General features: G+C 34.9%; 2 protein-coding genes across 4 annotated transcripts in view; both read left to right on the plus strand.

Annotated features, from left to right (window-relative positions):
- The first annotated feature begins 967 nt into the window (after nucleotides 1–967).
- Nucleotides 968–21,561, plus strand: LOC111003839 (protein patched). The gene is made up of 15 exons (XM_022274560.2): nucleotides 968–1,326; nucleotides 5,713–5,905; nucleotides 11,515–11,660; nucleotides 12,175–12,389; nucleotides 12,532–12,742; nucleotides 14,069–14,338; nucleotides 14,668–14,808; nucleotides 15,073–15,202; nucleotides 15,531–15,778; nucleotides 16,037–16,219; nucleotides 16,410–17,414; nucleotides 17,725–17,907; nucleotides 18,347–18,589; nucleotides 18,876–19,208; nucleotides 20,068–21,561. Exons 1-15 carry the CDS (start codon nucleotides 1,177–1,179, stop codon nucleotides 20,368–20,370), a joined length of 3,954 nt encoding a protein of 1,317 aa, XP_022130252.2. The 5' UTR covers nucleotides 968–1,176; the 3' UTR covers nucleotides 20,371–21,561.
- A 1,693-nt stretch (nucleotides 21,562–23,254) lies between these two features.
- The window catches only part of LOC111003820 (voltage-dependent calcium channel subunit alpha-2/delta-3), a 40,074-nt gene continuing 38,328 nt past the window's right edge, over nucleotides 23,255–25,000 (plus strand). Inside the window, exon 1 of one of the 3 annotated variants that reach the window (XM_045633104.1) lies at nucleotides 23,255–23,522. In XM_045633104.1, the coding sequence (XP_045489060.1) occupies nucleotides 23,443–23,522 (80 nt within the window). In that variant the 5' untranslated portion in view covers nucleotides 23,255–23,442. The remainder of the gene's footprint in view (nucleotides 23,523–25,000) is intronic. The other 2 variants (XM_022274533.2, XM_022274534.2) reach the window with 2 other exon arrangements.

The following is a 25,000-nucleotide window of genomic DNA, read 5'->3' on the forward strand; positions in this document are numbered from 1 at the left end:
TAATATATATATAATTCGCGGTTATACCGCAATGAGTAGTATATTTAGATATGATAGGAAGGTCTAAGAGGTTTTCGAGGAATATTTTATTAAAGGTGTCATTAAACATGGTTTGATATCAACATTACCTATGTATAATTTTGCATATACAGAATCAAAAATTTCCTACCCTCAAAATTGTAAGATAATTTCTATGAAACGGACACAAAATAAAAGTTTGTAGTAAGTTCTTGACACTATAAAGTTGGCTTTTGAGACTTGTGGATGCAGTGACTCTCCACCACGCCCGCTAAATAAATTCATTAGTTAAATCACCGTCGGCGGCGTTTTATGTCGGCAACATCAAAGGACAACTCAGCCGCCCTGCCGTGGGCGCGTTTGAGTTTTTACACATGAAGAAAACTCTGTAAACAACAAATTTCGTGGTCAAAAGGTTAATCCATATTTATTATCTGTAAATTGGTATTGTTTTCTTAAACATTACCCAATGCAGATAAAATAAATAAAATTAAACTTCTAAACCATTAGAATATTTTCTATACAACTACGTGTCCATAGCCTACTATTAATACAAAAATAGAGATTTATATTTCAATAAATAAAAATCATAAAATATGTTTATTACCTATATATTGTATCTCGTGGAAATTATTTAAAATTTAATTATTCTAGATTTTACCGTGAGTTGTGACGATATGTAATTGCAGGCTGCAGCCTCCTCATCCAACTGCAAGTTTTGCTATCAGTTTCATTCAATGCTTTTGTTTTATTTATCAAGTATGCCGTCTCAAAATTAGAGAAAGATGGATATATAACTTGTGTGGTCCTTTGACTGGATTCGGATTCTTTCGTTAACGTTCGGTCTTTTTCGTTATGTTGAGAGGCAACATAATCCAGCCAAAACATGATGGCGGCTCTACAAACATTCGTTTCGTATTCAGTGTTGCTCGGATCGCGCCGGACTCGACACGTAATAGTGGCGTTTAAATATAATCCTAAAACTGTATCGTTTCGTGTTCACTGTCTAGTTTCGTAGTGATATTATAATAAAGAAGTGTTGAATTCAGGTGTAAACGTGTGTGGTTATGTGGCGGCGAGTGATATGACATCTTGCACCGCCAGACGGACTCCGGCCGTCTTCATGAGGATACTGGCGACAAGTTTGGCCCCGAGATCATGGTGGCTCCCGATTCCGAGGCTACTTCGAATCCTCGGATAGCAGCTGCACACGAGAGTCCCTCTGCCGCTGAGGCGCGCCACAGTGCTGATTTATATATACGTACCAGCTGGGTTGATGCAGCTTTAGCGCTCTCTGAACTAGAAAAGGTGCAGTGTCTTATTACTTGTATATGTCATGAAATTAGTTTCCAACTTAGTGTTTTACACGTGCGATTGTTTTTCATCAAATGTCATACCGTTCCTAAGAACGCGGTAGTGCGTGGCTGTGGCGCCGACTAGTGGTAAGCGTGCGTACTATCAAGGCCGCGCGTATTTTAAGGTTTAAAAATGCAACAAGTTTAGTATATTTTATCGCTTATATCATATACATATTTAGTGATCTTAATTAGCTTAGGTATTTAAAACAATAAACTATACATTTCAGTAATAAAATCTACAGTTAACCATTAATATACAGTTCAATAACTTATACAAAAACATTTTACACGAGTCGGACAGATCAGTTAACAAACATATTTTTTAAGACCAATATATAAAGTATTCACTAAAAAAATACAATTGAAACCTTTATTTTAAGCTCTTTGCAATAACAATGTGAGGTTTCAATGCACGTTTCTACCTACTATGTACATTTATTGTGGGAGACGGGTTCGAGGAAGGTAGCCTTTCCTAGAAGGCCACACGCGCTGTCGTGGTCGACACCCTTTCCTTGCCATGCGAAAAATGCAATGGCATTTCTAAGAAATAAAATATATTCCTAATTAAGCATTGACGATTAAATTTGTATTGCTTACCTGAATGGTATACAGGTTTCAATCAGGTTTTTTCAACATTATAAAATGGCACAGTCTACAGTTAATAATCCTTTCTGCCAGATCTTATTCATATTAAAGGAGGAATAACTTGTGAAATCCGTAACGTAATTGTTCTGAGATGAAGTAATTAAGACGCAGCGGGAAAGGCCTCGCACGCGCACCTTGATAGAGACATCAAAAACACGCAACACGAGACCCACGGGAGAAAGCGAACAAAATTGTGCTGCAATTATCCCATGCGTTGTATTTTATTGGAAATTGTTATTTTGAATGTTAAAACGTTTAAACTTACTAGGTACAGTTAAACCATTTTTAGTGATCATGTTTTCCTATGTCAGCATTCTCAACACATCGCTGTCTAAACGACATAAAATATGTTTATCAAACTGATTCTCTTGTTCATCAATTAAAACAATGGAATTCTTTGGAATTTACATTACCTCTGGGACCGCCGGGTAGAAATTGAGACATTTTGTGGTTTCCGAACGCACATCCCGCTCATGCTTATAGTGAAACTGCATATCTCCTTCTCTTTTACGTGTCACTTCTATCCCTCTCCCACTCGCTATTCCCACACATATTGCATCTTCTTCCAAACACTGAAGTTAGTCAGCTGCTGTTAAGGACGTTAAACTTTAAGAATATATTTTTTTCCAAAATACGTAGAATAATATAGATTACTTTTTAAAACTACTTTATTAAATTGACTTTATTTTAAAATCGTTTAATGCGATTCTATAGTGAACTACGCTACGGTGTAATGTAAATAAACACTGCATTCTTAATCAATGTTAGTCGTGAAGTGATATCAGATTACCTTTTACTCCTTGAATAATTAAGCCGTTAACCACAACACGTGGCACGTACTCAGATCATTGCACATTGTAATTTTTCCCCTTCATTGCCTTTTGCTTCCGTTTCAGTGATTTACCAGATGACGGCATAGGTCATATATCCTATAACATCAAAATAGTATTTTAATTTAAAACACTTATCGTTCTTCATCTTTTTATATAACGTATATTTTTAATAGATTTTGTGGATACTTTTAGAGGCGTTAAATATTAAGCTTCTTTTTACTACATATCTTAAATTATAGATAATAACGGCAACTTGCTTCGTCGACATATTATTACCATCGTTTAAAAACAAATTTTGTGACATTCTTTTATATTCAAAGTTAAATGAGTGGGATAAAGACAAAAATTCCTAAGTCTTGGGATGAGAACGTCATTGAAATAAGGGCAAATATGGTGGACTGACTAAATATTTACATAACATTAATAACTCTTTTGGAAAGTTGAAAATGGATTTATAAGTATAGTCGTATCCGCTGATTTTTATCTTGTACACACCACAGTATATAAAGGTGACCAATTGAGAAATTTAATCTGTAATGATATTTGACAGTATATTATGCGCGGATGCGCTAAGAACGAAATAATTATTTATGTCAATTTTAAAGTTAGTGATAAGTATAAAACGTTTAAAGGTTTTAAAAGAGATGTAGATTACTTAGCCGTTTTTATGACTCTATGAAAAATATTGATTTTGGAATTATAAATATAATTTGTAGGTATCGCATAAATACCAGAGTATTAATTTTTCTTGAGAAGAGGTTGTAGATTCTATGATGTAGTTAAATCGGTTTAATAGAATACTATGTACAATGATATAAAACTTATATTTTAATATAAATCAATAAATGTGCTCATTCCTATGAAGCGGTGCATGTCACCGTGATGTGTATTACTTTTTAATGATTACTTGATTGACAACTATTATCATATCAGAATATTTATGAATTAATAGTTATTAAACGAATAATTACACTCAAGAGAGATAACATACATCTGAAGTAACCGACATTAATTACATGTTTTCTAAAACTGTCGCTGTTTCCTGCGTGATAATTGATGACGCATTTAGTAATATAATTATAGAAAGATTTCATACTAAATATACCCAATGTATTTTACTATATTAATTAGCGCGAAGTTACTTACACCTTTACACACTATCTAGTACCTACCAGCTGCCCACTGAAGTATTTCCGAACCAATTCGACTTAGGGTCCCTCAAGAAAAGCGCGACCAATTCTTTAAAAAACTGGCAACGCACTCGTGAGCCCTCTGGCATTGAAAGTGTCCATGGGCGGTATCACTTGACATCAGGCGAGCCTCCGGTTCTGTCCCTGTTAAAAAATTGTAAAAAGTTGTAAAAGAAAATGTTTCGTTGATGATACGAAACATTCTTATTACGAATGATAAAAACAATCGCCGGAAGCGATCTTATCAGTCAAGTTAGGGTTTAGTTCTTTACCAGTGTTGTCTTAATACCTTGACTATCTGAGGAAGCGGCGTGGGAATATAGTGGTGTTATCTGCAGGAAGTACGTAGACGCAGGCGCAATGCGGTTCCTGTCTTAAATATTAATCCTATACTCGCGTCAATTTATAAACATTAGAAACGTGATAAAGTATTATTTGTATATGATTTAAATTTTACGTTGTCTGTAACTAATATATAAATTCTTAACACTACCTCATGTTCATAAAAACTATAATTAATGAAGTGTGAAACACGTACATTTTAATAATATCGTAATACTTTTGAATACGGACGGAAGAATTAAAATAGCCATTGTGTTTTGTTTTTTAGTTGCGTTGCGTTCCTACTCATTATTTTCCATAAGAAAAATATTAGTAAACTGTACGTTTAACATGTGCATGAATGAAGGCCAATAGTCGGTGTATCGGTGCGATTGTACTCGGTCCACGTGAGTTGAGCTCGGCGCGGGCGCATTCCGTGCGTGACGTCACGCCCACCCAGTAAGCCTACACGAACCAGAATCGTTTTATGCCTTTAAGCTAATATTGCTTAAATTTATTAAACTAACCTACGCTAGTCAAAATAAAGATTCCGACTGTATTTTTCAAATCATTACTTCAAAATGTAAGCCACTGTTCAAGATGTAATGTTAGAATGTTATTGTTATGTTAGAAAGTTCTGATAGTATGAAATGTTACAATGTACAGTAAGGTATTTGGGGTCGTGAAGTAATTGAACTTGATCTTACAATCACAATTTTTGTAGAATAGAAAAGTTACGTGGAAATAACTGCTCGTTATTTTTGTGTTTGGAATAATATTTACTAATAATACTCTCGCGGCCTTTCTGACAGCACGTAAAAGTTTTCAAACCTTAAAAATTATAAATCTATCTAATATATTTCCTTCTTTATAAGTTTTAGCCCTACAAAACAGGTGCGGTGTAGGCAATATGATTGCAAGCTGTATTTATCACAAATATATTCTATCTGCATCGATGCTCTTTACATTAAATTTAATAAACGACGTCTGTATATAATTTCCCTTAGTATCGTGAATCGTGATCTAAGGAACTGTGTGGCGCCATGGACTGGCGGCCGCCCGCGCCTCTCATTAATCACAATCAACTCGGAAATTATTTCGACGTTTAAACCCTCTACTTCAGGGCTTATCTCATGCCAAAGCGTTCCAGGAAAAGACATATGTACTGTTTTTCTTCATGTTATTGACCACTTGCTGGCAACAAAGTTTAATTTTGCTCTTCATAATGTTTTCATTGATCTCGCCGCACGCTCTAGGTATATGATGCTTATTTTAATTATACCAAGTATGTCTTATATAAGAAAACATATCACATCTACAGACATTAAAATATCCTTTTTTTCGCAGGGCAATATCGAAGGAGGAAGATCGTCGTTGTGGATACGGGCGTGGTTGCAGGAGCAGCTATTTATTTTGGGTTGTTTCCTCCAAGGCGACGCGGGAAAAGTGTTATTCGTCGCAACACTTGTCCTTTCCACGTTTTGTGTTGGTCTCAAGTCAGCACAAATTCACACAAGAGTCGACCAACTCTGGGTTCAAGGTACGCTAAATTTACTCATATTCTACTGAGGTTCTATCGTGTGCTTACAATCTAAAAGTCGTAAAAGTAAATCATGATAAACACTATGCCACATTGTGCATCTCTTAGAATACCAATGCACCGGTGGCAGCCGCTTATATAGAGCCGCTTCCGTCCCGTGTGAACGTGCCCTGAATTTACTTTAGACTACACAACGCGCTGCATTATAGAGCCCCTTTTACAGCAAATATAGCTAATCATAATAATCATTTATTGGCTTGGAACACATCATTGTACTTAAAATGTCTGACTAATTACACAATTTATATACCCAAATGGTTACCAGTATGTACCTATAATTGTACTGTAACATCCTGATCGAGCTGCTTGATACGCGTTGCGCAGGATGCAGAGGAAGTCGTAATGGTATTATAAAGTCCCTATTTAGGAGACAATGCGCGCCGGCGCTCATTCAAATACTAACAACGAAATATATACCTAATTTGTTTTCATATCGTATTTAGCATTTAAATTTATGATTAATTAATGTCTTAATTGCATCGTTGTCTCATAAATCATTCCTCATAAATGTGTTTGTTAAATCAGATATACCAGTTTACGACTTGAAAGTTTAACTATTTTATTTACATCATAAGATTTTATTGATAATTTATTGCAACGCCTGCAAATTGCGCGCTGGGAGGTCTATTGTCAACTCGTAAAATAAAAGATATTACAACTAGTTTCACCAGAACCAGTAGTTCGTGTCTAATTTGTTATCTGGTTGGTATTATGTAAATGTTGGTTTAGCTCAGAAATATCGAGTTCATTCAGATATTAGAAGCATATTTATTGGCATTATATACATTGGTATAATTTGATTTGTAATGACTTGTGATTGTTCTCTACCGTTGCCTAGCTCCGGATATTATCTTAGAGAGGACGTACATCCTATGCGGGTAGAGTGATCAAAAACCGGTCAGGAGAAAGTAAATTCTTGCTTGTCATACGACACGTATTACAAATTTTTCGTTAATATTACGATTTCATTAGAATTTTCGAAGAACAAACAATACATATTTATAGATTTGCGAAACGGTGTAATGCGGTGATAAATACGTATTAATAGTCATTAATGATATAGTCAATGTATGTACAGAAATAAATTATGATTTTTGAAAAAGGAAGTAAACAAATTTATTGGTGCACCTGCCCTTAAGTACCAGGTTCCAACAGAGTTTATACTATGTGTATGTCTCTTCATTAACATACGTGATACATTTCAAGTCTCACTAAATATATTATTTTTGATAAAGAACGTTTTTCTATAAATATTATAACTAAACGTTAAATCTCTGTAATATCTGCTTAATGACATTATATTTAAATACTACCTAATCATTCAGATTATACGTCAAAAAGTAGAAAAAAAAAGAAAAAGACTAAGCGATTAAAAAGAGAGCTGAGGCGGAGATTTTATTGCCAATTCTCCTCTTCCGTTCTACGCCCTTGATTTGAGAACTGGCAGTAAATGGAAAATTAAAAGCATTCAATGTATATTTCTTTTTTGACATTCATAAGTGTACATTATGTTCCCTACATAAATTAGTTTTGAATTTGAATTTCCCAAACTTTTAAAACAAACTTATGATATGGATATCGTATATCTACAGCTATAGTAGTGCTGCATTAAATAGAAAAGTAATTATTAAATAAAGAACGCATAACATTCCTGGCTACCGTCCAAATCCAATATTCCAAGCTAACGGCATCACACAATCTTAACACAACACAAGACTCCGTTAAACAATGCCGGCCTAAGTCACCTAACAACTTAATTAGGTGGCCCGCGGCCTCCCATAAATATCCCTAAGTAAAATTACGACCGATAAAAGTAAAAAATGTAAAACATCTATTGAGTAACAAAAAAGAAGTGGTTTGATTGTCCGGCGCGCTTTGTATGAAGACGTCGTGCTGTGCAGCGAACGGTTCAGCGTTTACATATATTTCTCGGGCCCCTTTAAAATTGAGATGTCTTCTCTCGGCGATGGAGTAAAAACCATGACGGAGGTCAATTTATACTGGTTAGGAATCGTTCAGTATGTTTTGAACTCAACTGGCATTTTAAAACTTTGTACCTGAGTTTCCATTTCATGTGTCCACATTAGATTGTTTGACAGTTTACAAAAGTATTACGGTTTCACAGTTATACTGTATAGTTTTTGTTTAGCTTAAAAGATTATTTTATTAGATATAAACTAATCTATAGATTTTAGGCTTCTAAAGACTACGTTTGTCATTTTGATATGACTGAGCTACACTCGATTTCACACTCTCGCTTTTACGAAATTTTCCTAGTTCATTGACATTATCTAGTCAGGGCGTGTTGTAATATTCTGTTTCCTCGCGGCCGCCACCAAAGGACTATGTTGATTCCGCCATCCATCTGTTGTCTACGCGGGCTAATTTGCATAGTGGGCTCTTGAGGGGGTGCGGGGTGTGCGGGGCGGACCACACGGGCTCGTACTGAGCACGCGGGTGGTCACAACCACATGCGCGTGCACGTATAACTCGCCCCGCGCTCCCGCCTCACACCCCTCACGCTAAGACGTCATTCATTGCGATCGTCCACACTGATCACTGGGTACCGCGGAGTAGAAATGTTGTCATTATCTGCGCGCACATTGAGAACGCTATAAAAAGGCCAAACATTCACATTATCTTTATCGAAAATACATTGTAACTCGGGGAATGGTTAAATTTAAACCGTAATGGCCGCTGTCCCTTCTCGACGGGGATTTAAAGATGAGATCGGCCATACGTTTTTTACTTTTCAGTGGCAGGTGGTGCCTTTAGTTCGTATGTAAGAACAGTTCGTTACTATATGAGATGTTATTTCGGGATTGCATTTGCTATAAGTTAATTAATCTATACAAGGAATAGACGAGCGTCACATATTGAGCAGTAAAGTTGGCGCCATAAATCGCGCCCACGACTTTGGTAGGTGTTAAAATAGAGGCGCCCTGTGCGGCCGCACCACACTCTATAGACTATACCATTCCTCGTTTTATGATAATCCCTGATATCCGGCACGAGTGCGGTCCTCCTATGTTTTAGTGCTACCATTTTAATATTATCAGCTTATACGATTAATAAATTAAGTGGGTTTGGTTTTATTTTCATGTATTCGAATATCGTTTGTGATTTTTTGTAATATCAAATTATATTATTAATATAACTCCATTAAAAGCAAAGTCTTATATATTTTCTTTTTAACGGCAAAAAATAATTGGAAGCAAACAAAAAAAAATTAAATGAAAAAGGATACTTTTTCTGCCGTCAAAATTTGAATTACTTCACTTCCATTCACTAAATGGACAAAAAGTGTTGGCACGTCAATCACATCTTGTATAGTAGTTTTTTTATAGCTAATTTACATATAAAGTGTTCTGCGAATCATCATGGCATTAGCATTAGTACGGCTTGACGACACTGACAAGAGGATAATTTTAAAATAAGGCAAGGCAACTATTAATTTACAACGCCTGTTTGAGTATTTATTTACACTTTCTCTACAAGAGTTAAATAATAATATTAACAAGTTAAAAAAATGCCGCAGCGGGCGAGCGACTTTGATGCGATGCAACTATAATTAAAGAAAAAAATAAAATAAAAAAATCGTGAAGGTGCGCAAAATAGACACTTAATTTATGATACAAATAATAATAAAAAAAATATAATCTGAATTTATTATTAATGACAACTGAGAGAAAAATGTTTTGACATTTTCCCTCTTCCTCAGAACTTTTCTCTAGGAGAAATATAATATTTATCTTTAAAAACATTGCTGAGTTAATATGTATCTCATTATATGATTTACATTTGCTTTTTTTGTACGTCTTAGATGAAATGTGTGTCGAAATTCACTCGTCATTTTTTGCATTAGCAAAAAATATTAGGTGTTAATTGGACAGAATGTACCTGACAACTTTGATACCTTCGCTGCGATTACGTTTGACCGACTAAAAAACTAATTTACTGCATCATTTGCACCTTGTGTCGTCCATCACTTGAAGATCATATCAGTTTTATTTATTGCACATCGACTTCTAGCATTAGAAGGCAAAAGATTACTACTGACTTATGTATATTAAAATGGGCAGTGTAAATCTAAATTATTGAGATGTAAAGTTTTCGTTTCTTAATCAGAGAATGCTTAAATTAATTTCTCATGGTATTTTTAATTAAGTCTTGACATAAACATAGGGAGTGTCACCGTCTCAATAAATCACTTGAAATGTGTTAACGGATCCCCGCCCTCCCACAAATGTGTCGACACTGTGATCTAGGGGGCTAAAATTAGATGCAGAGTTCAATAGACAATACACTACTTAGTTAAAATCTTACAAACTTCTTAAAAGGCTCACGTTTCCACGAATTTCTTTAGTATTTTCATTAAGAAGAGTATTCATATTGTTGGAAATATTCATCAGTAATTTGTTTGTTATAAAAATATTACGACGCCTTTTTATGAAAACTTTGTGCTTTATAATTATTGAACATGAAACAAATCTACGTATATGCACAGATATACTGGAATGAAATCGGGAAGTTAGTTTGTATAGAGAAAATGCACGATTTCCTGTCAATGCGTGAATATTATGCTTAAATGATATTTTTTATATGAACTGTAGGACGCTGTTGACAAATAGTCTTTATAGCAGAGACGTAATCAAAAAGTAATATAAAATAAAGTCATTACCTTACCAACGAATTATATGGTAAATTCAGGTAAAATAAACATACGTTATTATGCTTAATTATATTTCGCATAAGGTTTCTGTTATCGAAATCGTACATTTTAGTACATTAAGAACACCTGTCGTGTCGAATCTTTTTGGAGAAATAATTATGTTGTTGTGCCCTGTCTACATATCTTATCCCAATTTTTAACATGTTTCTTCTAAATAGATTTTTATTTAGTAATACTATTTTTAATTTAGTAACACTTTGTTTAACCAACTCCATAAACTTTATATTTTATGACTAAAATTTATAAAAAATGTTGTGGCGTAGACATATATTATAAGTTTGTAATTTTTTTAAAACATAGAGCCTAAACCTATATCCACAAGCAGAATTCACACATTCGATGATATATATAGAGAATGATAGAGAAAGGACAGTGCCTGGTTTACTTCGGTTTACTAGAAGCTAACATCGTGGATGTCTTTTACGAGGTCAATGACGTAATGACTCAAACTTTGTTGTCTCACGCCGACGACCTATCATCACGCAATAAAACATTTTACAACGACATTGACTCCTATTATTACCATTTTATGTCAAAATCAAATGGTGTTATATGCTACGTACAAATAGAAAACGATTTCAAATTACACTTGATAGAGACATGTTTAATGCTTAGAATTTTATAATTTATTTATGCCACGCACATGGAGAAGACAGACTACATCTGTTCTCCTGGTTTATAGACACTTCAGCCTTATCAAACCGAAACTATCATTATTTTTCCGGTAATTAACGTAAGACTGTATACTCAAAGCTTTATTTGTTAGCCGAACATTATTATTAAATTGTATTTAGAATCCATTAATTTTTTTTTATAGAGGGTGGCCGATTAGAGTCGGAACTAAAATATACAGCTCAGGCATTGGGCGAAGCAGATTCCTCTACGCATCAGCTGATTATTCAGACAGCCAAAGATCCAGACGTGTCGTTATTACATCCGGGAGCTTTACTTGAACACTTAAAGGTAAATTTATTTTCTACGGATCCAGTGACAGTCCATAAGTAATTAGTTTAGGATGTGATGTAAAATATAAATGTACCAGTATTTTGTATTCAGTAAAATTTATTTTCTGATGAAATTAATCTCTTTAAAGATTATAAAGCAGCATATTTATAAGCCTCATTTGAGTCATCTACTTACAATATATGAGAATTATACAAATTAATTTTTAATTAATAATAAAGGTTTAAATATATTTATTTTTGGTATACATGCGAGATATTTATTAATTTAAATACCTTCGTAAACAAACGCTCGAAATAAGGCGAAGGTTTAATGGTCTGTATAAAACGCATGATATTACAAGTTGTATTTTAGTATTTGCCTGCTAGAGATCGCCTCTATGTAACTATAATTTTTCATTAAAACGGTTATTTCTTATCGTAAATGTATCTGTTCAAATGTAAATAATAATACAAAACATAAAGAGAATTGAATACGTTTTTTATATTCGATCTAAATGTAAATGATTGAACAGGTAGTACACGCCGCAACTCGAGTGACGGTGCATATGTATGAGATCGAATGGCGGCTCAAGGATCTGTGCTACAGCCCCAGCATCCCGGACTTCGAGGGGTACCATCATATCGAATCAATCATCGACAACGTCATACCATGCGCCATTATAACGCCCCTCGACTGCTTCTGGGAGGGGTCCAAGTTGCTGGGACCAGATTACCCAATTTTTGTACCGTAAGTACATGTATTTTCTTGTGTTAATCTACTATACTAGTCAATATTAATAAAAAACTGTTAAATGCATGCTCAATACATAACAAAAATAAGTATTAATAAAATATATTTAAATAATTTTAACACCTCCTAATCATTACAGTCACCTCAAGCACAACAAATTACAATGGACACATTTGAACCCTCTCGAAGTGATAGAAGAAGTAAAGAAGTTAAAGTTCCAATTTCCTTTGAGCACGATGGAAGCTTACATGAAGCGAGCTGGCATCACGTCCGCCTACATGAAGAAGCCGTGTCTGGATCCCACCGACCCTCACTGCCCTGCCACATCTCCCAACAAAAAGTCAGGACACGTAAGTCAATTTTTAGATGAACGTGATACTATAAAACAATTAATTTTTGGTATGAAAGCATTACCAACACAAGACTAATAGACTTACCATAGACTAATCTTTTTTTCATAGAGGTCATTAAAAGTAATTAAAACTTAAAGCAGTCTACGAAATTTTCAACTCAACACAATATCGCGTGTTGACAACCAATTATCATGATGCCTTAATGGCGAAACGGAGATAGAGATTATAGAGGCATTTTAAAAGATATGAAATCACACTTAAACGCTCCTAAGAAACACCTCTTGTTAACGATGTTCTTGACAACATAATCTTTACGCAACGGTGCTAATTCTCGGAACATTTCGCCGCACATTGTACCTAAATTGTGACCGTACTTTTTTGTCAATGTCATTAGCCCAACGTTCGACCGTATATTACCGCTTCCTTGTTTGGTGGCTGGATGATTGAGACGTATACCATTCATTTGTTACGGCTGCGTGAGACCCACATTAGGGGCCGTATTATTCCCGATTCTCTTTATGAGTTAAATTTTACGACATTTTTATAGCCGCATAAAGAAAGTCATAGCGTGGACAAATAAATCGAACACGTATCGATTAAATACACACTAGTAAAATATTTCTGGAAACGGGAATACAAAATAAAAGCGGCCGCGCGGCAGATGGTGCGTCGACTACCTGTCCCACGACCCGCCGAGAAAGTTATGTTTTGCGTAAATGTCTATATGAATTTTACGTTATATTTTCCATAAAATATGACTACTTTTGTGGATTATGAAGAATATTAATACGAAACATAGTGTTAAATTAAGTTAAATAGATACAGTCGAAGTTGGTTTGAGTGGGTGCGTTTTTGTGCTAAGGCGTCGCCACCCACGTTCGGCGAAGGTCTCGAGTATGGGACGAGCCAGCATTGTTTGTGCGTCCCAGAGTTATACGGGTGCATTGTACACCAATATTCTGGTTCGGCATACTCACAATGACACTATTATATCAATAATACAAACGAATTCCTCGGAATCGTAAATTTTGTGTTTCGCTTTGTAAATTGAAACGTAAGGTACCTGCTATTTAGTTACCTGTAAGCACGTAATTTCTGCGTATTTATATTTATGTTTATTAGTAGTATAAACATTATTTTTCTCGTATCGGAGTTAAATTTTTAGTTACGCTTTTTATTCATAGTTCATTATTAAGTGTTGATGTTCAATATTTTTCATTTCACCTACGATTCGATAAAGTTGCAAATTTAAATAGATACTTGTACGAAAATCACAAAAACGTTTTAACATAAAAACCTCTTTGCTAACCTTTTGTTGAATAGATTCCAGATGTCGCAGCCGAGTTATCGCACGGTTGCTACGGATTCGCGGCATCCTACATGCATTGGCCGGAACAATTGATAGTCGGTGGTGCGACCAGAAATTCAACGTCAGCCTTACGAAGCGCCAAAGCTCTACAGACTGTAGTACAGTTGATGGGCGAACGAGAAATGTACGAATACTGGGCGGATCATTACAAAGTACATCAAATCGGCTGGAATCAAGAGAAGGCCGCTGCTGTTCTTGATGCGTGGCAGAGGAAGTTCTCAGCGGTAAGATATTGATTAATTTTATTAAGATTCGATACGATTAGACAAAAGGTTACTATTGTTTTCCGGGGTTTTTTCATTTTTTCCGGGAATTTTGACATATATAATATAATAACTTTTATAAGAAAATATATAGTCACATTTATGTATGGTTAACATAAAATATCTGTTATGTAAGAATATGTTTATGTCGAAACTGTTCTAAAAAATTACACTGTAAAACAGAAGCTATGGTGAATTGAAGTCTTTTTGTAAATATTTTTTCTTCGGTAACAATTTATTTCGATATTTTATGCTTTTGTTTTGGTAACAAGTATTCAATTGTTTTACAGGAGGTCAGAAAAACAACAACATCAGGACAAGTATCAGCGGCTTACAGCTTTTATCCGTTCTCGACTTCAACCCTGAATGACATTCTTGGCAAATTCTCAGAAGTTTCTTTAAGAAACATTGTTTTGGGATACATGTTTATGGTAAGCATTTTATCATACAACTTAGACTATGTTTTGTTAATTGTTGGTTTTTTTTAATTTATGCCCGTCATTTATAAAGCCAACTAGAGTTTATTAATAATAATTAACTAATAATAATTCCAAAGATAAAATGAACATTCTAAACTTAAGAAAAACTCGCTTGTAATACGCTTAACATTACAGTTTCGCCAAAAATATTTATATAACTTTGTTTAATTCGTACAAGAATTATTTCCGATTGTTAATTCATTTTTTACTTTCTAGTTGATGTATGTTGCTGTTACGCTAATACAATGGCGAGACCCCATTCGATCACAAGCTGGTGTCGGCATAGCTGGGGTGCTACTACTATCAATTACTATTGCTGCGGGCTTAGGATTTTGTGCTTTGTTAGGTAAATCTTTTTTTTATATATTATGTTATCAGTCTGATTATACAAGAAATTTCTATGGCATTTTCATTATCACAAAATTAAGATTATGAAAATTCAATCGCATTACTGGCTTAGCCGCAACGAAAATGGTTTCGATTCCCATTGAAAAGAAAATTGTTATGGATTGAAAAATCCTCAGTCAGAGTTAAATTCATTACCAATTTTATCATAAAAAATAAATTCGCAATTAGCTTTAAGTTAAGTATTATTTAAAAATACTTTAATAGCCATAGATTTTCCGTATTTTTTTAGTGAAACATTAATTAACTCAAATTTCACGTTTTTGTAGGAATACCATTCAATGCTTCGAGTACGCAAATCGTGCCTTTCCTAGCACTAGGCTTAGGAGTACAAGACATGTTCCTATTAACCCATACATACGTAGAACAATCTGGAGATGTTCCGAGAGAAGAAAGGACGGGTTTAGTACTGAAGAAGAGTGGTTTAAGCGTCCTTTTGGCATCCTTGTGCAATGTGATGGCATTTTTGGCTGCGGCTCTCTTACCAATTCCAGCATTCAGAGTATTTTGCTTACAGGTAATTTATATTTGTATATACTAGTACTGTCTTGAGAGGAAAACCAATAAAAACTATGGCCAATGCAAAAATGTGCAGTCTAATTTGCCTAAGGCCTTGATCGCTTCCGGCTAAACAAAAATTAAAAGCTAATATAATATCTTATCAAATACTACTATGAAATATTGTGGGGTGGTATGTTTTATAAAGGAATACTTTTAGCTTAGATGCCACTAACATGAAACTATTTGAAATGTATTAACTGACAATTCTTTTCAGGCTGCCATACTCCTACTATTCACCTTGGGTTCCATGCTTTTGGTATTTCCGGCTATGATATCACTTGACTTGAGAAGAAGATCAGCTGCTAGAGCAGATTTGTTATGTTGCTTATTACCTGAAAGTCCACTGCCGAGAAAGAAACTTCCAGAACGTAAGGGGAGAAATGGAAGAAACGAAAAGGTATTTAATAAATTTTTGTGTCACTAGCAAAATGTCCGTAAATTTTAATCTTATTTTTACGTTTAAAGGTTAAGTAAGAGCTAATAATAATATCAAGTGTTGTCATGTTTCTAGACAAGACTCCAAAACTCATTAAGAAAAATGGATTTATGTTGATGAGGTATTAATAAATCTATATTTTGATTTCCAGAATAGGGCTGATATCTCGCGCCAACCATTGGATCCCGAGGTCACAGAAGAGGTAAAGACATGCTGTCTCAGTATCTCACTCACCAAGTGGACCAAAAATCATTATGCCCCGTTCATCATGAGACCTTCAGTAAAAGTTACTTCAATGCTAGCCCTAATAGCTGTGATTCTAGTCAGTGTATGGGGAGCTACAAAAGTGAAGGATGGATTGGATTTGACCGACATTGTACCTGAGAACACTGACGAACACGAATTCTTGTCGCGACAAGAGAAATATTTCGGATTTTACAACATGTACGCGGTCACACAAGGAGACTTGGAATATCCCACCAATCAGAAGTTACTCTACGAATATCACGAACAATTTGTTAGAATACCGAATATAATAAAAAACGACAATGGCGGCCTGCCAAAGTTCTGGCTGACTCTCTTCCGGGAGTGGCTTTTGGACCTACAAGCGGCATTCGATAAGGAAGTTGCGAATGGCTGCATCACCCAAGAATATTGGTGCAAGAATGCGAGCGACGAAGGCATATTGGCGTACAAGCTGATGGTTCAAACCGGGCACGTCGACAATCCAATTGATAAATCGTTGATAAATTCTGGCCATCGCTTGGTTGATAAAGATGGGATTATCAACCCAAAAGCCTTTTACAACTATTTATCGGCTTGGGCCACGAACGATGCGTTGGCATATGGCGCATCTCAGGGCAACTTGAAACCCCAACCTCAGAGATGGATTCATTCGCCCGAAGACGTTCAGTTGGAAATTAAGAAGTCTTCTCCTTTGATATATACTCAACTACCCTTTTACTTATCTGGATTGAGCGATACGGATAGTATTACAACTCTGATTACATCGGTGAGGGAGTTGTGTTTGAAGTATGAAGCCAAGGGATTACCCAACTTTCCTTCTGGAATACCTTTCTTGTTTTGGGAGCAGTACCTGTATTTGCGGACATCGCTTCTATTGGCTCTCGCTTGCGCATTGGCTGCTGTATTTATTGTGAGTAGTATCCACTCCTTATATTACTAGACATACTCATTTTTTTTGTTATGTACTTGACCGAAATCGTTATTATTTGTGAAGCCCAAACAACTTATAAACACACTTTTATTTTTAACAATATCTTCAATATAGGATTCGCTATATAATATGATTAATCTTGATATAACTTATATCTTTATTCTTGATATCTGATGTAAAAGAATGTTCTTCATACATATTACTTAAAGTTACAATTTAGTCATTCTTAGTCAAGCCAAGCTGTGTTGAAATAATTAGCCGTGATTTTATAATTACATGTTTTTTACAGTGCGTAATGATAGTGGTTCTAAACGCGTGGGCGGCACTGCTAGTAACGGTGTCTTTGGGTGCTTTAGTACTGCAGCTAGTGGGAGCAATGTCCTTGCTTGGAGTGAAGCTCTCTGCGATGCCCGCAGTACTTCTGGTCCTGGCTATTGGCAGGGGGGTGCACTTTACACTACATTTGTGTCTGGTAAGTTCCTATAATGTCTAGATCGGAGATAATCCCATATTGAAAAAAAGATTGTTTTGGTTTGATAGGCGGATCGCTGACTACTGAGTCTTTCTATAACTTCAAATATTTCAGGTAATTTGACGGATATGGTGATGAGACATTTAAATTATCTCCTTTTCTTAGTTTTTGGATTTGTTGGAAAACTGTTTATTGTTTTGACGTCTAAAGTCCCGTTACTGAAATGGATTAGTGGACATTTCTAATCGAAATATGATTCTTTAATAAACTTTTGATTAGTATAGAATTGAATGTATATATGTATAATTTATATATGCTTTATGCGTCTTTTTTCGTACTTTTTTTCCTGCGGTCTTATTCCGTAAACAAATTAACTTATGAATATACCAAACAGAAAATATGGTTCCGCACAAAATTTTCATTATCAATTTATTTCTAGGGTTTCGTCACGTCGATCGGTTGTAAGCGACGTCGGGCCAGCTTGGCTTTGGAAAGTGTATTAGCACCGGTAGTACATGGCGCAGTGGCTGCAGCCCTCGCCGCTTCAATGCTTGCTGCCAGCGACTTTGGATTCGTAGCCAGGCTGTTTTTAAGACTCTTGCTAGCCATGGTCGTATTGGGATTGGTCGATGGACTTCTCTTTTTCCCAATCATTCTATCCATACTTGGACCGGCTGCTGAGGTGAGCTACTTGCACATTAGTAAATCTTTCATAACTTTTTTTTTACTAGTTTGTATGCTAGTTTTGATTGTTCTATGTAGAATGATGTAACGAAATAAATATTTTTTTCAGTTCTATTGTATCTATAATGATTTTAAATACATATATAGATACTGTATAAATATATTTTGAATTGTTAGAAATATTTTATTATTAACCCGACTAGGTTTTTTGAAGCTTAACCCTTCGTTCTAAATGAAGTGTACAAATATATTACGTGCTTTTGATTTTTGATGTTTTATCAAAGGTTCGTCCACTGGAACATCCGGAACGTCTTTCGACCCCGTCACCAAAATGCTCTCCTGTACATCCTCGCAAGTTCAGCTCAAGCTCAAGTGGCGGTGACAAATCCAGCAGAACCAAATCGGCTCCGAGGCCTTCAGCTCCATCTCTTACCACCATCACTGAAGAGCCTTCGAGTTGGCACAGTTCGGCACATTCGGTGCAGTCATCAATGCAGTCGATAGTCGTACAGCCGGAAGTGGTGGTTGAAACTACCACATACAACGGAAGCGATTCAGCTTCCGGCCGGTCTACTCCGACTTCCAAGTCCTCTCATGCTGGATCTATAACGACAAAGGTAAGCATTAGTAATAAGATATTATACTAATATTAAATAAGAATAGAATATATATGTCACCGTAAGATTGTAAACATCGTTATATTACAATCTATCCAGTAAGATTGTAAACTATCGATAGATTGTGAACCGTATCATTATGATTGCAATTTTACGCATCATTTTTCGCTTGATTGTAATTTATCGATGGGAAGCGGTCAAATTGTGAACCGACGTAGGACAGAATGCAACTCGCGGTCTGATTGGTTGAACGGTATGTGCCCCCGCCACCCCGGCCACACATCATATTTGTTTGTTATTTCTATTTTTATAATTTGTGCTTAAAGACATAATAATTGTTGATTTTTTTGAAATTTTTAATTAGATTTTGTGTTTTTAGAATAAATATTTCGTTACAATTTGTTTCTAACATATGTCAGGATTTCTAATTTCCTATTAAATAATAAATTTATTTTATTTAAGTGACACGTCTATTTCATTTCTAAATGAAATGAGACCGACCAATCAGGAAGAACTTGTAGAAAGTTGACAATTTGACGCGGGACAGATTGTAATTTAACGGTTTCACTTCGGTAGATTACAACATAGCGAAAAATGATGCGTTAAATTGCAATTATAATGATACGGTTCACAATCTATCTATAGTTTACAATCTTACTAGATAGATTGTAATATAACGATGTTTACAATCTTACAGTGACATATACATATATCTATATATTCATATGTATTGGATTTTTTATTTACTTTGAATTGATTGTATGTATTCCAATTCTTACGTCCGATTTAAGATGTTAAAGTTGGTCCAACAGCTACAGAATTATATTTTTGATAATAAAATTCATCTTATCTTTTACAGGTAACTGCAACAGCCAACATAAAGGTTGAAGTTGTGACACCGAGCGATAGGAAATCCAGAAGATCTTACCACTACTACGATCGTCGCAGAGACCGAGACGACGATAGAGATAGAGATAGGGATCGGGATCGCGAGAGGGACAGAGATAGAGATCGCGACCGAGACAGAGAAAGAGAGAGAGATTGGGATCGTTCTCGTGAACGAGATAGGCGGGACCGGTACAGGGATGAGAGAGATCATCGCGCCTCTCCTAGAGAAAACGGACGGGATTCTGGGCACGAGAGCGATTCATCGCGACATTGAGTAGTATTAGGTTCTACAGTGATTTGTGAGTTATCGGACTATTATTTATGCGATGAATTAATTGACGTACAGTTATTAATTCGATGTTAACGGCATCTTTACCTGAAGTAATAGAGTTTTGTCTATTTGATTGTTCCAAGGTAACCCTTATGACAATACTACGAAAGTTATTTTTTTATTATCAAATAAGTTAAGATGACCTCGACATGGTTGCATCTGTATATAAAAAACATCAATCGATAACCGAGTGTTTAATGCCAGATATAAGAGCGCAATTGTGTGAAAATGTTTTGCCTTTTTACATTTTTTAGGATTCATTAAATGGAGGCTATAGCACTGTTAAATTCAGATATGTTTAAGTGAGAACTAATTCTCACATATGTAAAAATTCGTAACTATTTGAGAAACCGGAGAATCGGAGAATCAGAAACCAAGATTCAGAGAGAAGTCTAAAGGAGTCATACTCTATTTCGACTCTTGATTTTAGGGTCAACACAGATCAACTCTTATATCTGTGAAAATCCAATGACAATTTGAAAGAGTTCTCAACTAGTTAAAATCTCCTGTCTTAAACTTCTCTCTGAATTGTCTATGCGCAAATAACTAGTTTCAGAATCTCATTTTGATGATCTGAAGGATTTCCAATCATTCCAAAAGGAGACTAGTAGAATAACACTTTCGGCTATTATTTGACTAAAGTCACCCACCTATTTAACGTTTACATGTATTCTGTGTATACAAGAAACAGGATCCGATGTTTCAGAAGGAATTCACCAACATGAATTTTATAAAGCTGCGGCAACATCAAAAGTAATTTAATCTTTTTAACTCTTAGTCCTAACAATTTTATGATATATACTCCAGGTGGGTTTACCAAATAATTGCTTAAAATTGTGTTCCTATTGAAACATTTCCAATATCAATCGTTAATATGCGTCTTAAGACTGCTGTGTATTTATCATATTATTTATTCTGTCTATAATTAATTACACCAGAAATCTGTGAATCGGATGTATTGTACAAATTACTTAAGTTTGTATAGTTAAGGTAATATTTATGAGATTACTAAGATTATTTAGCTGTATTGTGATCTTAGCTCACGTGTACGTTAAAGACTGCGTTAGAGATTGTTAGAGCGTACAAGATTCATCGAATTGACGAAAACCATTGTTGTCTAGAGCCTATGGTCAAATCCTCCTAATTTCAAACAAATGTATAAGAATACTTATGGAGTACAGAGTGGCCTACATCTCTCCTATATGGGCCGTTCAAGAATACTTGAACTTAATTGCAACAAATCTGGTTACTAAATATAGTAACCAGATTTGAATTCATTTGAATTCATTTCTCTCCCCATCCTCCCCTCCTTTTGTCAGGAAAAGTAAGAAACCTCTCAAAAACAATAGTACAAAAACGTATTATTGTAGGAGTCCTCGAAAATGCATTTCATTGTATAGACAATGTATGGGTAATATGTGTAAAAAAGTTAATAATTGACGTAATTGGTATGAGAAAATCAAACACATCACCCCCCAAACGTCACAGATTTCGTGGATTCGATGACACTTGTAGTAACACCAAAGGGTGTTAACCATAAATACCTAAGCAGCGTATTGGTTTCCTTATTTATCGAAATACGTACTTAATTGACAGCAAGTATAAATCACTCATAAAATCTGTTTATATAAGAAGTTATTTCAACATCTAATTCGTCACCCACGAATGGTATTAGGTTGTCAAACAAATTTACAAATTTCATTTTTTTATTGAGAAAAATCATTCTTGTTGCAATTATTACTACTATTATTGCTATTATGCATAGAACCCGGACATAATAATTGAATTGAAAATAAGGTATGGTAGATCTGAATAAACGTCGCGTTGTGACCAAGTGCAGAAGTACTTACTAGGTATATTAATTTATCTTTATTGTAACTTAGTCGTGTAAATATAGTTTTAAGTACACATTGTAACGCACAAATGTTCGGCAGAATGTTTTACAACCGTTTTAAAAAATATACATTAGGTTTTACATTTTTCGATCTTATTATGAACGATAAACTATTTTTATATTCAAATTGTGTCACGCTTCCAATATTTTGAAGTTTATATTTATGAGAAAAGTACCATTTTTGTAACACAATTATTAATGATTATAAATTGTTATATAATGTATTGGGAAAATAAATATTTTATGTACATACTTTTTATTTATTTTTTAAGTTGCCTACTAGTTTACACTTCTTGATTGCTATTAGAAAAAGTACCATAATATAGCTTAACGTTTTTATTTCAAATTATATTAACATTAAAGCTACTCTTATTTTTTATAATATTGATAACAATACGTAAACATTAAAAATATAAATTAAATTTCCTTCTTTACCCGTTTATTGTTGAATTTCCGATCACAACTTATAGGTATGTTTTATTCCCACTGAAATAAATTTACCCTCCTTACAATTACCTTCCTGTGTGGAAAATTTTAGATAATGAAGGCCGGTAAAATTTGGCGGCAACAACGCCTGCGGCATTTCTTAGAAATCAGGAGCGCGGGAATCAATAAAGGATTTCCTGGCGGCGTGCCCACGCATGTGCGTAACAAACTGTTAGTATAAAGCCTATCATTCAGACTCAATTTTCAGCAATATATTAGAATTCTGAATATCTACCATCAACATTCATTTGGATAAGGGGATCGTTGTTATCTACCGCAGGCGGGAGCGTTTTCAAGGGTCGCTTGATGATGTTACCCGGCGGAATCGTATCGTATTAGCCTTCGCCTCTGACCATCAACCCTATGCATGATCATATAAACCTCAATAAGGCTGCGTTATTGGGCGTATGATTCGCGCGCAGCGTCACTGCGGCTAGGCGGGGCGGGGCGGGGGTTGCGCGGCGTCTCACCGCGGTTCATTCGCGCCACGTTCCACGGCTGTACTCTATGGTCTGTGTGCCCGAGCACAGGACACAAGATAGTATTGGGAACTCAGTGCAGTGCGACGGTGTTGTTCCATGTAGAGTAGTGGTGATTGAGCGTGTGATGTGGGGAGTACGATTTTTCTAGCGACCATGTCTCGGCGTCCGCTGTTGCTGCTCTGCCTTCTGGCGGCCGCGCTCGCCAACCAGCTAGAAGACATACCCCATAATGAGTAAGAACCCTGCAACTCTTTCTATTGGTTTTGATATTAATTAATTTAAGATAACATAACCTCTTTTCTATTTCTGATATCTTTAGTAGCTAAAGTTGCACTCGTTTTGTACTTACAATATTTTAATCAATATTGCATGAAATGACCTTCAATCAAAGATAACGAGCAACAAAATATTAAACCAGTCTATTCTTCTGCAGTACAAATTATGCAATCCAAATAATGAGCGATACTATACTATGCAAATTTTTAGATATAATAATAATCGATTGGGCGTATAATAGATCTCCTTTACAGAATTTAGGATATAGTATAGTTCTTATGTCCTCATGTTACATTTAGTAACATATTATTCCAGTTCAATCTATTCCTACTTGTTTCATTGAGAAAGGTTTGGCTTAGGTTTAAACGCTATCATAAAGATTTAATGGAAAGAACTTTATTTCTCAATACAAAAAAAAATATATTTTTATTTACATGAGAAACTTAATGTATACTATATACGAACGAGATACACGTCGCCATCAGCCGTCCCAATATTTGTATGCTAGGCCCATTCTGATATGCATTTTTGCCCTTATGAATTGGTTAAACGCTAATGTTACAAATTTTAAACGGCTTTTGATTAAATAATTGCACATATTCATACTTAATAGACTTCTTCAAATAATTTATACGCGACTTCGGCAAGATAAGCAATCTCGCTGGACGAGTATTGCATCTTAATGTAAAAAAATAAATAACTCTCTAGTTATTTAATTTTTTACATTAAGATACATAGATATATAGATTTATTAAATAATACCTACTCCTTACAATTAAATAACACAATAGCAAACGTGTCTCATTTGTTTTATTATGCGACAGTAATGATTAATAATGCATTACGGTTTTTCTTATTTAGTATTCGAGACAAGAAAAGATAAGTATGACTGTATATCTTACAGTCCAATATGATTGAAAATCAACCTTATAATTCATATGACTAGAGTCAACAACTATACCTGATTTGCTATATACAAAATGACATAGAACATTTTATGTGCTTTTGTAACACTTATTGGATAAAATATGTTATTCGTTTAATTGGTAGATGACAAAACATATTTAAAAAAAATATATAAAAGCGTCAGTACTCTTAGAAGTAATTACTAATTAATTCACAGATTAGAATAGAAATAGTTTTGTTTAATTTTGATCGGTATTTGGGTCCGAATCGTTACTTACGATAAAACTGGCCGGCATGACCATTATGTGCTAAGCACGCCATGAATTTTAATGATTTACCAAATATAATAAATTAAATTATAATATTTTCTATTTCTTCATTGGTTAACACATGACACGAGTACATTGAAGAAAATAAAGGGCGCAAATGTAGTACAATTTACAAGAGAAGCGTAGGCGTCAGTCAACGACCCGACTTCATATTGCTGAATCGTACTGCATTGTGGCTTGGAATATTTATTTTTTACAGC

This window comes from Pieris rapae, chromosome 1 (assembly GCF_905147795.1).
Source record: "Pieris rapae chromosome 1, ilPieRapa1.1, whole genome shotgun sequence".
In the NCBI taxonomy this organism is placed as follows: Eukaryota; Metazoa; Arthropoda; class Insecta; order Lepidoptera; family Pieridae; genus Pieris; species Pieris rapae.

Coding starts and splice junctions, on each gene's coding strand:
- LOC111003839 (XM_022274560.2), top strand. CDS start 1,177: ATGGTGGCTCCCGATTCCGAGGCTACTTCGAATCCTCGGATAGCAGCT. Junction 17,415..17,724: donor CATTGGCTGCTGTATTTATT/GTGAGTAGTATC, acceptor TGTTTTTTACAG/TGCGTAATGATAGTGGTTCT. Junction 18,590..18,875: donor TACTTGGACCGGCTGCTGAG/GTGAGCTACTTG, acceptor GTTTTATCAAAG/GTTCGTCCACTGGAACATCC.